Source organism: Glycine soja, chromosome 14, assembly GCF_004193775.1.
Source record: "Glycine soja cultivar W05 chromosome 14, ASM419377v2, whole genome shotgun sequence".
NCBI lineage: Eukaryota > Viridiplantae > Streptophyta > Magnoliopsida > Fabales > Fabaceae > Glycine > Glycine soja.
Window position 1 is genome coordinate 5,349,884 of NC_041015.1, and position 22,739 is coordinate 5,372,622.

General features: G+C 34.0%; 3 protein-coding genes and 1 non-coding gene across 7 annotated transcripts; all 4 read left to right on the forward strand.

Annotated features, from left to right (window-relative positions):
- The first annotated feature begins 111 nt into the window (after positions 1–111).
- LOC114385151 (serine/threonine-protein phosphatase PP1 isozyme 4-like) lies at positions 112–4,028 on the forward strand. Of its 2 annotated transcripts, none has more exons than XM_028345146.1 (4): positions 112–468; positions 1,289–1,848; positions 1,946–2,168; positions 3,568–4,028. In XM_028345146.1, exons 1-3 carry the CDS (start codon positions 270–272, stop codon positions 2,132–2,134), a joined length of 948 nt encoding a protein of 315 aa, XP_028200947.1. In that variant the 5' UTR covers positions 112–269; the 3' UTR covers positions 2,135–2,168; positions 3,568–4,028. The 2 variants fall into 2 exon arrangements, with proteins under 2 accessions (XP_028200947.1, XP_028200948.1); XM_028345147.1 differs by having other exon boundaries at positions 1,946–2,155.
- Positions 4,029–4,910: 882 nt separating this feature from the next.
- LOC114385168 (protein NEDD1-like) lies at positions 4,911–11,555 on the forward strand. Its single transcript, XM_028345171.1, has 10 exons — positions 4,911–5,305; positions 5,401–5,513; positions 6,784–7,044; positions 7,138–7,242; positions 7,575–7,640; positions 7,771–7,992; positions 9,048–9,608; positions 10,050–10,670; positions 10,933–11,103; positions 11,176–11,555. Exons 1-10 carry the CDS (start codon positions 5,149–5,151, stop codon positions 11,281–11,283), a joined length of 2,385 nt encoding a protein of 794 aa, XP_028200972.1. The 5' UTR covers positions 4,911–5,148; the 3' UTR covers positions 11,284–11,555.
- A 1,378-nt stretch (positions 11,556–12,933) lies between these two features.
- Positions 12,934–19,920, forward strand: LOC114385069 (folylpolyglutamate synthase-like). Of its 3 annotated transcripts, none has more exons than XM_028345027.1 (16): positions 12,934–13,093; positions 13,228–13,373; positions 13,451–13,516; positions 13,734–13,843; positions 14,168–14,228; positions 14,975–15,058; positions 15,153–15,209; positions 15,359–15,419; positions 15,615–15,661; positions 15,971–16,048; positions 16,545–16,709; positions 16,795–17,094; positions 17,944–18,022; positions 18,270–18,422; positions 19,018–19,172; positions 19,598–19,920. In XM_028345027.1, exons 1-16 carry the CDS (start codon positions 13,081–13,083, stop codon positions 19,655–19,657), a joined length of 1,635 nt encoding a protein of 544 aa, XP_028200828.1. In that variant the 5' UTR covers positions 12,934–13,080; the 3' UTR covers positions 19,658–19,920. The 3 variants fall into 3 exon arrangements, with proteins under 3 accessions (XP_028200828.1, XP_028200830.1, XP_028200829.1); XM_028345029.1 differs by having other exon boundaries at positions 13,231–13,373; XM_028345028.1 differs by having other exon boundaries at positions 12,936–13,093; positions 19,021–19,172.
- Positions 19,921–22,621: 2,701 nt separating this feature from the next.
- On the forward strand, positions 22,622–22,695 carry TRNAV-CAC. The gene has a single exon. It is a non-coding gene; the product is annotated as a tRNA-Val (tRNA).
- Positions 22,696–22,739: the final 44 nt, after the last annotated feature.

The following is a 22,739-nucleotide window of genomic DNA, read 5'->3' on the forward strand; positions in this document are numbered from 1 at the left end:
AATTTTGACAAAAAAATATAGTCATAAATATCTGTTGAGTTGATAAAACCATATAAACCATATTCTTTAGTATCTCCTAAATAAATAATAAATATATATAGGATGGTGAAAGAAAGGGAACAGTGGAGAGCAAACAAACACAGACAGACAGAGAGAGAGAAAGAGAACCAAACCAAATAAAGCTCTTGGTTGGTTCACCCTTGTGCTTATTTTTTGTTGCTGAGAAAGAGCAAAGAAGAAGAATAAGAAGAAGGTTTTGATCGGATGCGATGAGCACACAAGGACAAGTGATTGATGAGGCGGTTCTGGATGACATAATCCGGCGCCTAACGGAGGTCCGATTGGCCCGACCCGGAAAGCAGGTTCAGCTCTCCGAGTCTGAGATCAAGCAACTTTGCGTCGCTTCCAGAGACATCTTCATTAACCAGCCCAATTTGCTTGAACTCGAAGCCCCCATCAAGATTTGTGGTACCCCTTTTGCTTTCTTCTCCTTGTCTCCCCTCAATTTGCTCCCTTTTGTGTTTAGGGTTTAAAAGTACTTCTGGGTGTTTCTTGTTTGTTGCAAGTTCGAACCTTTTAGTTTTTGGGTGTCATGGGTTGATTGAAAGGAAATGTGGGTTACCCCTTTGGTTTTTTGGGCATGTGAATTTGTTTGTCAGCTTTTCTGTGTGAGCCATTCATGTTTGTTGTTATGTTGGCTGCCTAGGGTTTAACTCAACCTCTTCCTTTACCTGGGCTTGAAACCATAAGGGTGGCTTTGTCTTTAACCGAACACAATGGCATTGAGCTATTGCGAGGTCACTTGGTGGGATAATATTGGGAAAAAATCCAAGTCCCACATTGACTATAGTAGACTTTGATGCTGTCTTAGAATTTGGGTTTGGGTTTAACTCAATCCTGAAAGCTAGTAAGTGAAGTGAGGGTTGCTCCCCATTTATATACATTATTTTGGTCATATCATTAGTCAATATGGTATCTTCAACAGATAAGACTTTTGTTGTTGTTGTCGTTGTTTGTTGAATTGTTTGCTAGCTTTTGATATATTGACATGTTTTACATTGACCGCTGAGGGCCTGAGGCTAACACAACCTTCCTCTTTATGAAACCATGAGCAAAGTTTGGTCTTTAATGGAACAACATGGTGTTGAGGAATCCATGCAGCCGACCTCACTTAGCGGGATAAGATTTCTGTTGTTGTTGTTGAATTGTTTGTTAGTTTTTCTATTTAGCATTGCCTGTAGTGTTATTTTATGGCATGGTTGAGATCTCTCTCTCTTCGCTTTTTCAGGTGACATTCATGGGCAGTACAGTGATTTGTTAAGGCTATTTGAATATGGGGGTTTGCCTCCTACTGCCAATTATCTCTTTTTGGGGGACTATGTGGACCGTGGGAAGCAGAGCTTAGAAACCATATGTCTTTTGCTTGCGTATAAAATCAAATATCCAGAAAACTTTTTCCTGTTGAGGGGGAATCATGAGTGTGCTTCCATTAATAGGATTTATGGGTTTTATGATGAATGTAAGCGAAGGTTTAATGTGAGGCTTTGGAAAGCCTTTACCGACTGTTTTAACTGCCTTCCTGTGGCAGCCCTTATAGATGAAAAAATATTGTGCATGCATGGTGGTCTTTCCCCTGAACTCACAAACTTGGATGAAATCAGGAATCTACCTCGTCCTACTGCAATTCCCGACACTGGCTTGCTTTGTGATTTGCTTTGGTCTGATCCTGGTAGGGATGTGAAGGGTTGGGGTATGAATGACAGAGGAGTGTCCTACACCTTTGGCCCTGATATGGTCGCTGAATTCTTGACAAAGCATGACTTGGACCTTGTTTGTCGTGCTCACCAGGTCACTGTTTTTTTTTACAATACTCATTCAGTTTCTATAATAAAAAGGTTAAGCGTACGATGCTTTACTGGACACTGACATTATAAATTTTATGTAGGTTGTAGAGGATGGGTATGAATTCTTTGCTGATAGGAAACTTGTTACGATATTTTCAGCTCCAAACTATTGTGGTGAATTTGACAATGCTGGTGCGATGATGAGTGTGGATGAAAACTTGATGTGCTCATTTCAGATTCTTAAGCCTGCAGAGAAAAAATCAAAGTTTGTGATGTCAAACAAGATGTGATGGTTGGGACATCACTGTCAAGTAATTAACCAAGGTTTTGTTACTATTGCTTTTATTTCTTATGGTATAGGTGTGCTGACTGAGCATACATTACAAACTGCACAATATTGGTTATGTGAGATTTTTTTGTTTTTATATTGTTATTCTGCTTTTCCTTCTGACAGGAGGAACGGTTCTTATATTTTATATAAAAATGGTCAGTTACTTTTCGAAACAAAATAAGAAAGAGGATACTTTAATCATTTTTTATAATGGGGTTGCATTGATTTACTTAAAAAACCCATATCTTTTTAATCCAAGTATTGAACAAGCATTGAACTATAAGAAGGCTCAAAGCTCAGCTTAATTATATAAGGTCTAGCTGTATTTTCGAATTTGATTTATCAAATAACAAATATCATTGTAAAAGCAAATCATCTTACTGACTTACTGTTATTGCTGCATTGTCAGGGTCAAAGTTTTATATTAAGAAAATCCAGTTAAATGACTCAAATCTTTGCGATGGCCATTTGTTTAGGGTGAATTTGTTTAAACTAAGTAACTTTAAAATAAGTGTTTTTTATATAAGCGCTTTTTTATGAAGTAGATAGGATTTACTTCTTAAAATAAGCAGAAATAGTTTAGACAAAACACACTAAAAAATCAAAAAAACTTCTTATTATTAAAACAAGCGCTTATTTCAACAAATAAGTTTAAACAAATTGGCCCTTAATCTTAAAAGAAAAAGGGGTTATAGGATATAGCTTGTTTTTAAGACCCTTAATTCTCAGAAGTTTTTTTCCATATAAATTGCTGAGAAAAACTCTGAAACACTTTTTATTTTTGAGTGTTTTTTTCTTCTGAAAACTTAATAATTATAAATTTTATTAAACATATATTTTGATTAAAAAGCATTTTTTTCATAAAGACAACACAAACAAAAGGGTCCTTAGTTTGAAATGACTATATTTCTTTTGCTGCATGATGACTACCAAATGTGAAATATTCTTGTAAATGTATTTGTGAGGTTTGTGTTCTCTTGTTACTAGTTATTATGAGTTATATACACTGGTTAGTTTAATACAAAACAATATTTGGTAAGTAATTTTTCCCCTGTTGATGAAGGGTCACTCACTATTTTACACTATAAGTGCGTGTTTGGTTCAGCTTATTTTGGAGGAGTTGTAATTTATTTTTCCAACTTCACGAGAGTTTTGGAGAATAAGTGATTATTTCTTCAATAATAATCTATACCAAATGTGCACTACTTTGAAACAAAACCAACCCTCCCTTGTGTGCAAGAAACCGACAAATAATAAGTCTAAGAACAAAGCTTAGATACAATTTTTTAAATGCTTTTGGTGTTAATCAAAACTGAAGTTTCACTTCATCACTCAGCTGTTGTGTGTTAATTATTAACTTGTTATTTCCTCTTTTTATCTACTATGGTACAGATGTATTCGTGGGGTTAAATTAAATCCTGAAGATTTAGATTGAATGGTCTTAAGTTCCATCTATTCTAGGTGATGATGATGAAGAGGCAAGTTTACTGCTATAACATCCAGTCAGGCAGAGAGCATGAGGGACTACAAGAGATATTAAGCACTATTGGATGGCCATAAAAGCAAAGGCTTTTATCTTTTTATTTTTATTTTTTTCCTTGTTTCATAATTATTCTGCAACACAATATGTACATATATGTGTTGTAGATGCTGTGGAAATGACCTTATTTGCTCTGAAAGGTCCTCTTAGACTATCGATTTACACTGATAGAGCAGTTTGTGATTGTGGCCAATTTTATTCAGTTAGTAAAGGTGCAATTGCTGGATTTTATGGTTTGATATTGGTCTGTTTTTGTACTGTTTGATCAAAGATCACATGCCACTCGTTAGAATGATTGGATTTTATGGTTTGATATTGGTCTGTTTTTGTACTCTTAGTCTAATGTGTTATATTTGTTTCCTATCTTTAAAAATCAGTGTTTGGTTTATAAAATCTTTTTTTTTTCATTTTTGACAGTTATGTTCATGTTCACCGAGAATTATATTTCATAGATTTTTTTTTGGAATATCATAAATATATTTTTTATATATCTAAAATGTTCTTGAAAATAAGAGACATAATTACATTTTTACATTATAAAAAACTCTCTTTATGAGAATTTTGAATTCTCACCCTCTTTCATGGAAATTTTTATTAAAAAATGATTTTTGCAAATATTATATTTTTTAAAATGATTTTTATAATTGTCATACTAAATAATAGAAAATTAATATTCCTAACCTAACCTAACCTAAGATTCCTTCCCTATCAAAACACCCCTAAAAACAAAACACATGTTTAATCTTTAAATTTTTAAAATGTCGTAATTTTTCAAGGTAATATGTCATTTGATTATTATGTATGAATTTTTTTCTTAAAACTTCCAATATACTACAAATTAATTTTAACTTTAAAAAAAAGTTTAGATTCATTTTACCTTTCGTAATACTTAATAGAATTCATTAGTAGTAGTATCATTCTGTACGAACGTTGCAGTTGCAACTTGCAATTACAAACCAATGTAGTGCAATAAAAAAGAAGAGGTAATTTTTAAGACAAGAGTAGAGTCATTTAGAGAGAACAACAAGTCCAAGTGATCTAGAATTATTCTTTTTAAGTAAGTCGAATTTAAGTCCTGTGAATAAAAAATATTTAGAGAAAATATCCCACTAAAAATATTTAATCAAATTTTCTGGCAAAAAATATTGTAAATCTTTTTTTTTTTTCGTATAAAAAAAGGTGACCGAGAGAGCAGGGTGGGAACCGGAGACGATGGAGAGCATATAAAGGCGCCCACTCTTCATTTTTCCTTGGTTCAAAATTTTCACTCTTTCTCTCTCTTTGGCAGAGTAGAGTGTTTGTTTTTGTTTTGTAGGGTTTCAACTTTCAAATCCGCATATTTAAAATCCAAATCGGGAATGCTACCCTCGCAAAAGCGCTTCTCCTAACCCCCCCATTTCCAGTTCAAATTCCCTCCGTTTCGCGATCCGTCAATGGCGTTGTTGGCGGCCAGTGGCGGCGACACCGTCAAACTCTTCGACGCCTCCGCGGTCAAGCCCGGCGTATACACTCCTGCCGGCGATCCCTGCGCCCTCAGCTTCACCCCTTCTCCCGGTTCCCAAGTCAATTCAGTCAAGTGGAACCACACCAGTGAGTCCATCTCATCTCTTCTCCCTTTTTCGCTTTCTAGGGTTTGCATTTCCCCCATATTCTGGTCGATTGCGCTGAATTTGAGTTTTTTGCAGATTTGGTTGTGGCCAGTGCTGGAGATGATAAGAAGATCTCGCTTTGGCGGAAGAACGGGAACAGCATGGGGACCATTCCTGTCGCCGGCACTGATAGTGGAGACAACATTGAGGTCTTTTTCGGCAAATGCTTAATTATTTGATGTTTTGTTTGCAGAACATTTGATAAAGAATTGGAAATAAATTGACACAAAATGCACACAATGTAGCAATACACTTGCTCTCTCTCATGAGACAACGCTCAGAAGTCTTTTGCAGACCACAAACTTCAAATGGCGACAGCTTTTGCTTAATTACACACTATAATACATAACTGTTATCAAGGGAGTTTCTGATTCTATAACATAGAACTAACTAGGTAATAGTGCAGGATGAGTTATTTTCTATGATATACTCTATTAATACATTACTACCACTAACTCTACCCATAACCACCAATGTGACAGTGATAAGAACCTCGGGAGAACTGCATCGCAAAAGTTAGATGTTGTAGCCGGAGAGCCCATGGCCCTATAAACCCCTCACTAGCATCCCGTACTTCCAATTTGGGACACAAGTCCCATACCTTGCAATTGAATCCTGAAATCTCACCCGTGCGGGCCTGGCTATGCACTAGCCCTTTTGGCTAGTTCTGTGCAAACACTGCAATGCTGTTGTTACCACTTGTGTTGGTCATTTTCATCTGAGAGACATGGTGGAAGGCTACTTATTAGAGTTATATATCTAATACTACAGGATTTAGCTCTTCTAAAGTGAGATGCATAGAGTGAAAGAGTGACAATGTGTTCATGGTTGATTTGAATTAAAGCATTTTGTAAGCATAATCCACTTTACATTACCAGTGGACAGGCCTTGCTTCAGAGGAGTCTAATCCTATAATACTTAACTGTGCATGTTAGTTATCAGTTCCCATCAACATTGTGCCCAAATTTTAAAGCCTTGTCTTGTTCTATTTTGCCTGAACATTGTCATCTTTGCACTTGTTTGTAGTGGCTGTATTAAGAATTTCAGACATGTTAGATGTAGTGTTACTAACTTACTATCAACACAAACTTGTGTGTGAAATTCTTGGGATAAATTTAGTGATATTTTTAAGCGAAAACATCAATGAATCTCCTACAACCTTTGATTCGATTAACAGAGAATTGAACTTTGATTGCACATGAGGGGGAAGACTATCCCGTCAAAGTTGGCTCTTTTTGGCTTTTTCAGAAGAAGCAACAAAGGCAGGGAGACCCCTTTGTATAAAGCTTCTATTTCTTCTTTGGTGGTCCTTATGGGTCATAGTTTTGGCACAATCAGTCAGACAATCTGTTTCTTGTTTGTTCTTTCTGTTTTACTTCATTCATTTTTCCCCCCCTAAAACCTTTTTTTTCCTGGCAGGAATCTATATTGGCCATCAGCTTTAGCAACAAGGCATCCAGATATGTATGTTCAGGAGGAACTGGTCAAGTTGTAAGGATATGGGATTTGCAAAGGAAACGCTGTATTAAATGGCTAAAGGGTCATACTAATACTGTCACAGGTGTAATGTACAATTGTAAGGATGAACATTTGGCATCTATCAGCCTTAGTGGAGACCTAATGCTTCATAACCTTGCTTCTGGGCAAAAGGCTGCGGAGCTCAAAGATCCCAATCAACAGGTTTTTCTGCTTTGTTGAACTTGAACCTTCTTCTTGGTGCTTGGCTTTGCATGTGTATGGACTAATCTCCCATCTTTGAAATTGTAAGACCAGATGTTGAGAGTTCTTGATTATTCTCGAGTTAGTCGTCACCTTCTTGTGACTGCTGGTGATGATGGGACTGTACATTTGTGGGATACAACTGGTCGCAGCCCTAAGGTATGCAATATGCTCACTTTATAAGTATAAATAGCGTATGCTGCAAAATTCTACGAAAAATGAATTTGGTTGATATTTGAAACCATGAATTGATCTTCTCCATTCAAAATAATAATAAAGAATGCTTGTATTTGTAACATCTTTCTCTTATACAACCTTCATAATCATGTCTCAGTAATTAGTTTGGTATTATTGGAGTTTAATGAATTAGCTCTTTCTGTAGTAAGTTTCTCCTTTCATTCCTTTTAATTTGATTTCAAATGGATACCTTTTAGTTGACAGTATATATTTTCTTGATTCTTTTTCTTTTATTTTTTTTGAAAAAAAAATAGGTTTCATGGATAAAGCCGCATTCCGCACCAACTGCTGGTATTAGCTTCTCTCCATCCAATGACAAGGTTTCATTTTTCATTGCTAGTTTAAATTTTACAATATGCATAGTGAGACTGTTTCATCCTGCTGTGAACTTTTGACCCATTCTTTGGGTTACAATAATTTTGCTTTCTAATTTCTTTCTGTAATTAACAGATCATTGCTAGTGTTGGCCTTGATAAAAAAATGTACATTTATGATTCTGGATCTAGAAGACCATCATCTTACATTTCTTATGAAGCACCTTTCTCTTCGTTGGCATTTAGAGATGATGGTTGGATGCTGGCTGCTGGAACTAGTAATGGCCGTGTGGCATTCTATGATGTTCGTGGAAAACCACAACCTGTTGCTGTTCTTCACGCTTATGGTAGTTCTGAGGTAATTTTTAGCCTTATCTACTATGTTTTTGTCTAGACCAGTGTGGTTTAATCCATTTAATATTTGTCTCATCTGACAATAAGATAGATTTCATTGAAGTTAAAAATTTCTTGATGTATTTTGCATCTAACACTGACATGAACTCATGGAGCTGTGGAGACCACTTTAAGCTTACACAATTAGAATTAGTTTTTTCTCAATGCCTAATAGGGGAAAGTAGGCACTATAATCTATAGTATACAAGGTAATGCCTAAGCAATTCCCTTGATGCTCTGTAATGGGTGAGCAAGCTACCTTATTTATGTCTGTTAATATGGATGACCTGTAAAATTTATGAAGATCTTTCTTCCATAATTTGTTGAACACTAGATTTATATATTTGTGGTGCACAAATATCACAAATATATTAAGACTTAAGAAGGGGTATTGGAATTTCATGTTGATGAATAACATATATACTAAGAAAGTTCTTTAGGTCTGTTATGTCTTACAACTAATACCTGCTCCCTACTTTTTCTTGTTTACATGACTTAATCTTTTCATTTGACCAAATTTTACTTTTTCACTCATGATAAGCCATTTTTTTCAATTCATATATATGTAACTATGTATGGTAGGTCAGAGACAAAAAGTGTACTGCTCTCTAATTTCAATTACAAAATAGCTTAAAGGAGATGATGCTTGATGGCATCTGAGTATATTTATTGAGTACTGTGTTTAGTGATAATTTTGGAACAGAGTGAGGTTTTTAAACCTATTCTAGCATATATTATTGAATAGAAGAAGAATTATGACATTTAATCAAATATAGATTGAAACTTGAGTTGGTTTCTCTGTTGTGGATGATTATGCAAATGCAAAAACTAAACTCCAAGAGTCTTTCTACGCTGTGAAAAGGTGCTCCTAAAGTCATTCAATAATAAATAATTCTACCTTTAATGCAATATAAAATTATGGCGTTTTAAAATGAAGCACTAATCTCCCAATGTTAGTCAGTGATTTATTTTTGTAAAATTAATTTTCTTTTTATTCTAAATTTTTATAGCATGCAACAGGCTGTTACAAGCTTATGCTGGCAAAGGTCTAAACCAGTTGTTGTCGATGAAAGAAATTGCTCTGCAGAGACTGCTCTTGTGGGAGATACAGTTGAAGATTCAATACTAATGCCAGATCCTTTACCTTCTGCAACTTCATCAAACAATTCTCTTTCTACATCAGTGGCAAGTACTAGGAACTCTGGTTGGCTGGGTGCCTCCTTTGATGGTTCTTCACTTATGGCATCCGGCAGTGGTTTTACATCCAGCATACTAAATGCATCTACTGCCGAAGAAACTCCTCAACGAAACCATTTATGGCCAGGTGGAACCCTGTCTAGGTTGCATGCTCCCCGTGCTAGTTATAACTTCAAGGATGACATGGAGGTCTTCTCCCCTCTTGTGGATGTTCAACCATTAACACCCTCACTATGGGATGAAAATGGGATAAAGAAGGATAATTTATTTTCCGACAGGAAACCTTTGTTGTTTCCGTCATCTAGTCGAAGATTTTCAAATTCTGAGGATGGAACCAGTGATCATCCAATATCTGATTGGAAATCTGGCTCAACAACCAAGCAGGTTATTGTCTCACATGGCCCTGGTTGTGAATTTAACTGCATTATGAGATACTGATCTATAAACTTTCAATTCAAAGAGAAATAAGAATGGAACTTGTTATTGGAAAAATGGGATATGAATTGATTTGGAAACCTACTCTTGTGTTTGGAACTCGATGGAAATGGAACTGATTTGATTTGATTTTAAATATTTTACATTTTTACTTTTCCGCAAGGTAAAATTGTTTATTTATTTAAAATCAAATAAAATGCTAACAAATCCCATCATATTTGACAATTTATAAAATTAATGAAATTCATGAGATATAAAAATCAAATCATTTCCTATTTATTAACATTTCAAACAATATAAATTAAATCCCCTTTTTTGCATTCCAAACACACTTGATATTTATTTTTGACCAGGCAAATTTTGACTGATTATATTGCAATCTAATTGTAGGATATTACACAGTCTTCCTTTCCACTTGTGGGGTCAACTCCTCCCCCTCCATCTTCAAAGAATGAAGATTCTTCTATCACTCCTCCAGAAGCTTGGGGTGGTGAGCGGTTAAGTGATAAATATGCTTATACACGTCAGCCTGTCAATGCACCATCTCGTTTTGGGGTGTTGGCTTCTGCTGGTCAGACAGCAGGATCAATGTTATCTGGATTGCAGGATACATCCTCATCCGTGGGTGTTAGTTCCTATACCAGTTCAAGCCTAAGTTTTGCAAATTTACGGGCCAAGGATGCTTCTTCAAGCCAGGAAACTTCCTTGGGGTTTACTGATCACATGTTCTCTGCTCCTATGTCCATCAATACAAAAACCAGCCTTGGACAAGCAATTGATTCCCCAAAAATCCTTGATTCCCCAAGAATGTCATCTTTTAATCGAAGATTTTCTACTTATGCAGAAAGAATAAGCACTACATCTACCTTAAGCGATGGAGTGTCCCTTTCAGTTGGTTCACCTAAGATTAAGAAATCAGGAGCAGAAACCAGAGAAGAACTTCTAAATAGCTTGCTGTTGAAGTCTGATATATCTGCTCCAATAGAATCTGGCTCATTACCACTGACAAGTGTATGTTAATATTTACAAATTAATTAGATCTTATGATTGCATTGCATATATTGATCTATGTGTTTGGAAGAATATATCTGTTTTCTCTGATTCTTCATCCTAGAATCTTCCACTTCCGTGCTTCAGAATAAAGTACAGGGGTATGAATTTCATTGATATAGATTGTGTTAGTTTTGATGTTATAAAGAATGGTAGTCATATAACGTGTTTATTTTATTTGCTCTAGCATTCTTATCTTATTCATCTGTCAAATTTATGACAGGGAATAATCTCACAGCCGAAAGCATCTCAGCCAGATGCACAAGGATCTTCATTTACACTTCAGCTTTTTCAACGGACCCTGGAAGAAACTCTGGATTCCTTTCAGAAATCCATACACGAAGATATGAGAAACCTTCATATTGAAATTTTGAGACAGTTTCATATGCAAGAGGTGTGTATCTGGAATTATTGATGGTGATTTTCATTTCTTAATCACTCTCTAATTAATTGTCTCATGCAACAGACGGAAATGTCAGCTGTAATGAACTCTATTCTTGAAAACCAAGCTGAGTTGATGAAAGAAGTTAAGTCTCTTCGTCAGGAAAACCAGCAGCTCAGACAAATGCTTTGATGGGTGTGAATAAGTTCTGCAACAATTTTTTTGGGAGGGTGCCTTTGTCCTATCTTGTGGAGTCTTTTGTTTCTTTTGCAAACTAACAATTGATGTATGGCCTGCTGTGTCATTTTGATTGCGTCTCTTAGCTTTTAGTTGGTGGTGGTTGAAGAAAAATATCATGAGAGAATTGCTTTGTACTAGAAATAGGGCTTTGAAAAGGCTTTGAAAATGTACAGGATGATGATTCTTCCAATTACAGAAGCTTTGTTCAGTGATCCATTTCATGTTTAAAAACCTCTTCATTCTCGTAAACTATTACTTTTTTGCTTTATTTTTGTTTAGAAAACTGGGGGGGAAGAACGGTTGTTTTTTCAAATTACACTAAAACACGTGCAATATCTGAGTTGTTACTCGGTAGTAGAAAACCTTTTGCATCGAAGTTACTTTTTCCATCTGTTATTAATTTGCTGTCATGAATAGAAGACATTGGTTATGACTGTTTTATTTTTATTTGTTATACATTTTCATTTTGTTTCGATATAAATTTCAATCTGCAAGTGTATTCTTATATTAGTGCATGTTTGGATTGGCTTCCTTTCATTTGATTAAATTTTCATGAAGTACCAAAAGTTAAAAGTTGCTTCTGTAATTCACGTTTAAGTTATGTGAATGAAAATCCAAACACACTGTTAATTTATTATTATTTTTTTGTTTTATTAAAATTGTTATTCTAAGTTATTTTATATAAATCAACAAAAAATAATAAATAAATAGATAAAAAAGAATAATAATTTTATAAAATTAATTTTATATCATTATTAATTTATTTATAGAATTTGTTGTCCACTTTTAATATTATATGAAATATAAATGAAAAAAATAATCAGTTACATTAAAAAATTAAAATAATAATTGTTTTAATTTTTTTTCTTACACAACAATTATGAGACAATTGAAATATCAGGCATTAACTAATATATTAATATTATATTGATTTAACTGATCCAAAATAGAATTACAAAATTATGATGATGAAGATCACCATTGAATGAGCTATGGTAACTTCGGTGACAAGGAAAAGAATCTCATTGCATATTTAATTTTAATATTGAATAATTCTATGATTGCTATGCCATTTTTATTATATTTTTTGCACGATTAATTAATTAAAAATCATCATCCTTAATTTATAATTTATAATTAGATATAAATATAAAAAAATTAATGTATTTAATGAACTAATCTAATATAATAAAAAATACTAGAAGAATTAGCTTGACTTAATATTTGTTTATTACAAAGTTAAAAATTCAATTCTTACATTTTCTTTTTTAAAAAATAGAAAATTTAAATTTTAATACAAATCTAAAATATTTTTTGTGTCCATATATATTTAGTATTGGAACATATTTAGAATAAAACTGTCTTGTAAGGAAACATAAAATATGAATCTCAATCTTATTTAATTATTTAAAATTAATTTTTGGAGACTCTAAATGAAGTAGGAGGATAAAAATCAGCAAAAAAAAAAAAAAAAACAAAATCCAACAGTGACAACAGTATACTCTGCCAGTTAGCGTACGTAGCTGATGAATGATGAAGCTGTATGTAGTTTTCTCCAACGACAACAATTGCCAAAACAAAATAAATAGTAAATGGAATTTTTAACTTAAGACGCTTACCACAAACGACAACTTGTTCTATCTCTTTTCAATCCTTCAAATCTTAACCCCACCTTCCATTTTCACACACTCCTATCTCCTTTCAAGCAACACACTCTCTGTTTCATTCACAATTCAAACCTCAATCGCCATGTCTGACCAAGGTATTCCCTATTCATCTCCATCTATAACAACATGCTCATTCTTCTTACCTTCTGGGGTGCTTCAACTCAATTAAATTTTTTATTTTGATGATGATTATTTATTTTCTGCTGTGGGGTCTTTTCTTTTTGTGAAGAAGGTGGCAAAGGGTCTCCAAAGTCTTCGTCTTTGGGTCCATATGAAGAAGCCATGGAGGCCTTGTCGTCTTTGATCACTAGACGCACTCGTGCTGATGATAGCAACGTGGGGGATCAGTTTAGCCTGTTATATGATTACCTGAAGGTAAAAAGTTCGTGAATTGGGTCACTTTTGATGAGATATTAACAATGGTATGCATAATGCATTGTGCAATGCTATAGATGCTAGATTTGGAGGAGCCAATTGCAAATATGAAGATTATCCATGTGGCTGGGACCAAAGGGAAGGTACTTTCACTTTACTTTGGTGGTTGCTTGGAATTTGGAAATGAGAACATCATTGGAAGTACAATTTGGTTATTGCAATACTGATTGGCCTCTTATAGTTAGATATAAGTCCGGCTTAAGTGGCTTTGAATTTCTGATTCTATGCTTATGTCATTGTTAGTAATTATGTGCTTATTGTAACGATGGAAATTATTTTTTTGAACTTGTGGTTTGATAGGGATCTACCTGCACCTTCACAGAATCTATATTGCGTAACTGTGGTTTTCGCACTGGTCTCTTCACATCTCCTCACCTCATTGATATCCGAGAGAGATTTCGTTTAGATGGGTGAGTGCTTCATATTCATATGTTGATTTTTTGTGTGTTTTCCTATGTATTCATCTACTTGTGTCATTTTTCATTGAGTTAATCTGATATTTCGAATGGGAATATTGAATTCTTTGATCTTCATTGTGTCTGCCATCTATTTTGTGGAGGGTGCATACTAATTGAGCATATGAATTCTGATAATTTTCTTAAGTGATTTGTTCTGCTATGAAATTATTCTTTAGTATTGGCACTTTTGTTATTTCACTGAATTTTGCAGACCAGAGAAAACACATAGTATTGTGTCTTTAGTTGCAATATAATTACAGTTCTTTGTTTCTGCAGTATGGAAATTTGTGAAGAGAAATTTTTAGCCTACTTCTGGTGGTGTTATGATAGACTAAAGGTATGTTTCTGAGCATAAATTTCATTTGGATTTATACGGGCAGAGGTTTTGACGGGGTGGGGACCCAAGTCAGCCTTTTCTCCATTTTTATTTTGAGCCACACTAACTTGCCTTGCTGCTATATTTGTATTACTGGTTATATACTCCAATTTTATCTCTACATTTTAAAAAAAACCAAGTCCACTAGTTACTCTTATAGCGACAAAAAGAATATTTTCTGCCAACTATGTCAGAAGTTCTGAATCTATTCAACTGTTCTCTTTGGAGTTATTGTGTTGATTTCAGAAGAAAATAGTAATGGAAGAGCACCTAAATGATCCTGTTTGGTACTCTTGACAAGTTTGTGTGAACTGGTAAAGCATACAGCAGAAAGGGGTCTTAAGTGTTGTATAATTTGAGAAAAGGAACAAAGGTTGTAAGCATTGAACTCAAGGTGGTTGGTGTTAAGGCTCTATCAATTTGAATATCATATGAAACAAAGTAAAATGGAAAAAGAAGAAGAAAAAAGCATGGTTTTACTTGACAATATGGTGATTCTATAAGAATCACGTTCTGCTCTATAAACCAACACATTTTCATACTGTGACATTGATGACAATCACAACTGTGGTGTAGTATAGCAATAATACCATATAGTCAAGTTTATATTGTCAAAGTGATCATGTTACATTCTCTTTTACAATGTAACTTGATGTTCCTGCTTATAGTATTAACGTAACTGGTTTATTCATTTTGATGGTGTACAGGAAAAAACTGATGACAATATTCCAATGCCTACCTATTTTCGTTTCCTTGCTTTAGTTGCCTTCAAGATATTTGCAGCAGAGCAGGTTTGATCCCCATGCTTTAATTTCTACGAAAAATTGTTGAATATATATGTTGTTGTGAATGGTTAAAAGCTTTTTTTTCTGAAATTTTATGTAGGTCGATGTTGCTATAATGGAGGTAGGATTAGGTGGAAAATACGATGCAACAAATGTGGTATGTTCATTTTCATTTAATCAGAAATATGTTTGTCTCTAGCATTACACAACAGATTGAATAATGAGCTTTGAATCCTTTTATTTGTATTAATATTTTCTATGAAGTTAATCTAGGAACAAGTTCATGCAGATGTGTTGATATTTCAGGTTCAGTCACCTATTGTATGTGGAATAACTTCTCTTGGGTATGACCACATGGAGATTCTTGGTTAGTTTTCTATTTTTGAATTCTAGGTAATCACTAATTTAATGCATGCCATGGCTATTGTGTATGAAAATATGCATTTTGAAATTTCATATATTATAACGATACATTTTTTTCTGAATATGGTTGAACATATTGTTGCAATGCCACTAATTTGTTCAACAATTTGAGTATACTCATTCTGGATTTTATTAATAGGGAATACTCTGGGAGAAATTGCTGGTGAGAAGGCTGGCATCTTCAAGGTATTGTTTTGAAGTAGAATATTATCTTCTTTTCAAGAATAAAAAACCTTTTTGATGCCTATCTGCAATGTGCACTTTATTCCTGATAAATTCCTTTTATTTATTTACTCATTTGAGTTCAAAAAGAAACTTTTATTAATTTCTGTCACAAGAATTACATTCTCTAATCATGCTTTTATAGGGGAACAATTATCCCTAAGATAAGGAAACAAATTCCTGACTATAAATAGGAAAAAGATGATAAAAAACTAAATAGGATAATGATGGATCCCCTATGATATTTCGGTTATTTTCAACAATTTTTTTTAGAATCGGATTCCAGCTTTTACAGTGCCTCAACCTGATGAAGCAATGCATGTACTTGAAGAGAAGGCTTCTCTATTAAATGTAAGTATGTTCTTTTATGAAGTTGTTTTGCTTCTGAAATAAGTTTGAATGACTCGTCACTAGGTGTAACTGTATAAATATAATTTTGGCATGCCAATATCAAGTAAAGGGGTACAATTTGGCAATGTATTTGTTTAGGTATAAAAGTGCAAATTCATTATACATGTGATGACTTGAATAGCAATTTAGCATAGTGTATGGACATTTATTTATTCTATGAAATGATGTTATATAATTAAAACTTCATTATTAAGATTTTTGTATTATCTTGGAAAGAGAAAAATGCACTCAATGTGATTCAGCATGGCTTGTCATTCTCATGCTGCATTTCATCAACTTTGTCTTCATACTTTATGTATTTTTCCATTTGTCAGTGATCTTCTGAAAGCCAGGGTATACGTAGCATGTAATCCAAGTAGCTTTTCTGACTGCCTTTATTGAAAATGTGTGACTCTTTGGTCCTTGCATTCAACCAGATAAATCTTGCTAATTCCAGGTACCTCTTCAAGTGGTAACTCCATTAGATGCCAAATTGCTAAATGGTTTGAGACTTGGTCTTGAAGGTGAGCACCAATATTTAAATGCTGGTCTTGCCATCGCACTGTGCTTTACATGGCTGAAAAGGACTGGACATGTTGGAGATATCTATATGGAACAAACTGTAAGTTTTATAGGTAGCTCTTTTTACATCTTCATCTTCTTCTTTTACACCTTATTGCTGAAGTGATTCATCAACCTGCATGAAGGACACTTTGCCAGAGCAGTTCGTAAAAGGGTTAACAAGTGCAAGTTTGCAAGGAAGGGCTCAGATTGTTCCAGACCAACACATCAAGAGTGAAAGGTCAAATGAACTTGTTTTTTTTTTAGATGGGGCTCATAGTCCTGAAAGCATGGAAGTGTGTGCGAGGTGGTTTTCTCTAGCCATTAAAGAATACAACCCGGACCAAACCTTGTTTCATCAGCAACTTAATAATTCTAAATTGTCACATGAAGTAGTGAAGAGTACATACCACGGCGAAAGAGGATCCCAGAGAAAATCCACTCCGGTAGAGTATAGATTTAAAATCTTACTTTAAGTAGATTTATTAAAATTTAAGCACATATCACTGTAAAATAAAGTTATTCAATGTCTGTTCTGTTGAGGAGATTCCATCCACAGATGTTTTAACTGAGAATATCTAATGTTTAGTAATATCTAATGCCCTTAGTTAGAAAATCACCATATAGGGAGCCTGTCATGTGTTTTAACCTTATCTTTGGGTAAGTAAATTACTCTTAATAGGAACCATAAAAATACGGATTATCAATTTCTTCAGACTTCCTAGACCTTATCTTTTTGAAGTATATTACTTGAGACAGGCTAATGATCTTCTTGGTAAGCTTACCCCAGTCTTCTATTTAGATATCAGTTCAAAGCATTATAATAACTAAATCACCCATGGGATGTTATGTATCTGAACACTTTACTCTTATACAAGAGTTATAGTTGTACCTTTTTTATCGTGCTTGTTGTGAATTTTAGAAGTTTGTACACTGTTCTTGGATGCTATTTGACTTCCACGTATGGGAGGTGAGAAATGTTGACCATTAAACTAGGTTGCATTATCAGAAGAAATGAGATGCAAATGTGTGTCAACTGTCAAGTTTGGACACGAAACACCCTGTTTTTATGGTTTTGCGTGATATCTACTGATTCATGGGTCTTTTCTCAAATGAACCTTGTGTATCAGATATCAGGATGATCATATGCAATCTGTTGTCTTTTAATTATTTTTTTTAAAACTAGAAGCTTATCAGATAACAGAGGAAATGCTAACGCTACTATTTCTTTTTTAATAAAAAATGGTCTTTTTTTCATGAGACTTTTTTAGTTGAAGTAATTGAATTACTTGCAGATATTGCTGTTCAATTGTTTGACTGTACGAGATCCACAGTTGCTTCTTCCTCGGCTGATGAAAACGTGTGCTGATCATGGTCAGTAGCTTCTGGATTATGCTAGAACATGATTACCCAATAATGACTTAGTCCAAGATATTTAAAAAAATTTTAAGTAAAACTTAATATTTGGCATTTAAGTGGCTTTCTTCTTTAGTAGTTCTGTGATTAGTTATGTTTATTAGGAGGAAAAAGTTATGCAAATCATTTTTCCAATGACATTTCTTTCCCTGAAGAAAGTATTTTTTGTCCATGGAATAAAGGAACACTTAAATTGAAACTGTAGGTGTCTACTTCAAGAAGGCGCTCTTTGTACCAAGTTTATCTGTTTTTAATAAAGTTGGACCCCAGGCTTTTACACCGACTGATTCCAAAGTTGATCTGTCATGGCAGTTTAGTCTTCAAAGAGTTTGGGAAAATCTCATGCAAGGCAGCAAAGGTAGTGATTATTCAAGATTGTTTTGTAGCTATGGAATATAGTTAGAACCATAGATGTTGATGGCAACTACCAGGTGCAGATTCTAGTCTGTGTCTTTCAATGGGGTTGGCTAAATGATCAATCAATGGCACTGGGGTTTATCAAAAACTCATACAACTATCAAGCCTTTTCCACTAGATGGGATTGGTTACATGGATCAAATGACATAATAATGTTTATAGTTTTAACTGAACCAAATTTCAATAAACCGTTTGTTGTCTGGTAAGTTTAACGATTCTCTTGAAGTTCTACTTCGATATTTTTCTACCCCTTTTTATCAGACAACCTTTTCACATGATCAGACCACTTCTGGAGAATTTGTCATGTTATCCTTATTAGGTCTCACTCCAACTTTCTCCTAAAGGCATTCAGTCCCAACTCCCAATCTTATCTTCTTTTGTGAGTTCATTGAGATTTACTACATGATGGGAGAATTGCCATGTCTGTTTTCTACCCGTCTTTTTCCTTGTATTCCTTCACTGGTTGTGTCTTGTAAGTTAGAGGCTTTAGAATATTTTTTGACTTAAAATAATCTGTTTGTGATCACTTGGCTTAGCAGGTAGAAGTACTGACATTGTTTCTGAAGAACTAAAAGATGATATGGAAATGAGTGCCAGTAATTGTGAACATAGCACAGTGTTTTCGTCATTGCCATTGGCAATCAAATGGCTCAGGGACAGAGTGCAACAAAATCAATCAGTTCGTTTTCAGGTAACATAGATTACACTTAAGAATTGCAAATATTTGGTATCACAGGATAAGAAATTTTTAATCAATGTATGTAACTAAATATCTAATATAATGTCCATTGATTAGTTGCAAATATCTAATAAAATCTGACATCGTCACAACTTTCTGTGAGTTCACATTCTTGCATGTTTTGCTTACTTTTTTTTTCTCTCTCTAATTTATGTTGTACTTGAAAGACTTAGTGTGCGATTGTATATTCTGAGGCTTACAATGTTCTCTATTTTCTGTTCCACTTGTTAGATTTGATATGTTCGCTCTCAAAGCCCAACATATAGTGTGGGTACAGAATAGAGAATATGGATATCTACAAATAGTTCTTGAAATATATACATATTTTTTCATCAGTATAGAATTGTGATTGCAAATTTGTGTGGCTGATGCATCAGGTCCTTGTGACTGGCTCTTTACATCTTGTTGGTGACGTGTTGAACTTGGTCAAGAAGTGATTCGTGGGACAAATTTGAAGATTCCATTCTAATGCTAAAACAGTCCATAATTTGATGAGTTTTCTCTGGCATTGACATAGTCCATTGCAGGGCTAGTTGTGCACTTTGGTTTTGAAAATCCAACAGAATTTCATCAACCCAACAGCATTAGACATTCATTTGATACAATCCTATCCTTTGGTTCATTCTCAAGGATAGATACTCTTCTAAGGAAATGTACATTCGTTTGATAAATCTAGCCCATTGGTTCATTCTCACGTAAATATCTTTGTTTCTTAACAATTTCCACTAAGACACATACATTTTAATTACCACACAACTTTTGCTTGTGCAAGACTAACTTTACAATTCTCAATAACACAAACATACATTTTAATTTTCATAATACAAATACAATATATCTTATTTTTGTTTTGAGTTCTGATAAATTTTTTCGTTATTATGAGTTTTTTATATATTAAAAATTTTGTTTCAAGTCCTTGTCATTTATTAAGTAATGACATGACATCATTCGAATGATTCTTCCAATTTATATTAGTTGTTGAAATGGTATCATGTCATCACTTATCTCATGATAACGAGAATCCGAAATAAAACTTTCAATATATCATGTACTTAGGACAACAAAAAAATTATTATGGACTTAAGATAAAATTAAGTATATATCATAGACCTAAAAGTTATTAAATTACTTAATCTATAATATTAACAATTGGATAACCTTGAAATGGGAATTAAATAGATAATCATAGTTCTTTTAATCAAAAATATCTGTTTAAAATTTTTAATTGAGTAAATTACACTATCTTTTAAAGTTATACTATTTTTTTCTTACCAAGAAGTGTTTAAATTCTTAAAGGGTGATGATATTTGAACACTTAGCAAATTTCAAACATTTCATTCACACTTCTAAATTTTTTTATCTCTTTCGTTTAATCATATTATATTACTAATTAAATTAATCAGTTATTTCTTCTTTCTATTTCCCTCGAGTGTTCAAGAATTATTTTTTACTATAAGGATTATTTCTCTAAAATAAAATGGTGATGTAGGGGTGAGATAGCCCTCTCATTAAGATTGATTATGATACAAGCACAACTATTGATGAGCTTATCAATAATAAAAATAGAAAGACAAAGTAAAAGATACAGGTATGAGGTATACCCCTTACTATCCATCCTCTTTGGACAAAATATGACGAAAGCGATGGAGCACCGTTGAGTTAATGAAATGGTGAGATTGAGCAATTATTGGTCGGTTCTCATAACCCGTGAAAACCATATCATATGTGTCCAAAAATGAAGAGATCATTGAGCAATAATTGGTGCAGTGCTCTTTTTTCTCTTAAATAAAATTGTGATGTAGGGGTGAGATTGATTATGACATAGAAAGACACATGTATGATGCTTGTCAAGGAGCACCTTCGAGTTGATAAAATTCTTGTCTTTCTAACAAGTGTCCCAGGAGTGACACGTGTGTTGGGCAACACGTGGAAGGAACGACAAAAGTTAAACATAAGATTAGGTGTGGAGGCGAGTATGCATTTCAAGTTAGAATTTAACATTGATTCTATTGGATTTTCGTGTATCGAAAGCTATGGCATCTGATACATATAGTGTTGAACACATCGAAGGGCAAAGGAGGCTGGTTCCACTTGAGGTGCATACTCACCTCCACACCCAATCTTCTCATTCGCTTTTGTTGTTCCTTCCACGTGTTGCCCAACAAAAACATCACTCCTTGCGCACTTCTCACAAACACTGTCTTTTCTTTCCAACTCAACACATCCATAAACGCATGTCGTAGACGAGTCCCTCGTAACCACCACCGGCACGCACCCCACACGTAGTGCTTCCCTATGCACGACACGTCGTTCCCATACTCCACCACGCCAAACTCCTATGCCCTCAAAATCTCAGCCTCTGTGTTTGATTTAAAAGAAGGGAAGACATGTGAAAATAAAAAGAGATAAAATATTTAAATTAAAATAAAATAAAGGTAAAATTGTAAATTTATTTTTTTATTTGTCTCATAATTTGATTTTGATTTTTTATAATTTACTTTACGAATTTAATCCCCAATTCCTTTTAATCTAGTTATTTCAATCTTTAATCCCTCAATTGAACATTAATTATTTACCTTGATCATCGTGTGTCGCGCTTTCATTTGACATTAGAGTTGACTATCACATGTCGTTGCAATTTTATTAGAAATTAATGTTAATTAAGTATATGAAATTGTACAATAAAAGTTTGACATGTGACGGTCAAGGTAAAAATTTCGGAGTTGTAAACTAAAATAACATAATTGAAAAAACTTAAAAATTAAATTTATAAATTAAATTATAAGTAGATCAAAATCAAATTTTGAAATAAATAGAAAAATCAAATTTATAATTTTACCTAAAATAAAATCTTTGCGGATGCGTGTTAGGACACGCGCGAGGAAGCGCGTGGAGAGATTTAGGAAGAAAGGGAAGAAGAAAAGGTGCGCTTCCTCGGGATCTTGGGTGAGGTAGGTGCTGTTCTGCAGTGAAGAATAGAACAGAGACTCCACCGTGGTCGCGCATTTGAGTTGGGGCTTGTTTGGCTTGTACATGAACACTTTTAAATTCTGAACCATTTTCTCGTAACTGAGAAGCACGGTGGCGGGAGAGATGTAAGGAGTAAAGGAGATGAATTGTAATTGTGTTTGTGCCACCTCAACCGAGCAGCATAGTGACAATAATAGTAACGGAAACATAGAACTACAGTGTTAACAGTTCGTGAAATTTAAGGAAAAAATTATCTACTTTGGAAATTGCGAGGTTGAGGATGAAAAGAAGCACCAAAGTCAAACGTTAGTTTCAGTGTTTCCCGTACATGCATGATGCCATATCCTTCGTTGACTTTATCTGAATCATTTTATTAAATAAAATATAATTTTAAATGGTATAATTATTAATGAAAATATGAGCAACATCTTGTCTGGGTGGTGTAGTTGGTTATCACGCTAGTCTCACACACTAGAGGTCCCCGGTTCGAACCCGGGCTCAGACATTTCATGAAAATCATTTTTTTTTGTGTCAATTGGGCCTCTATTT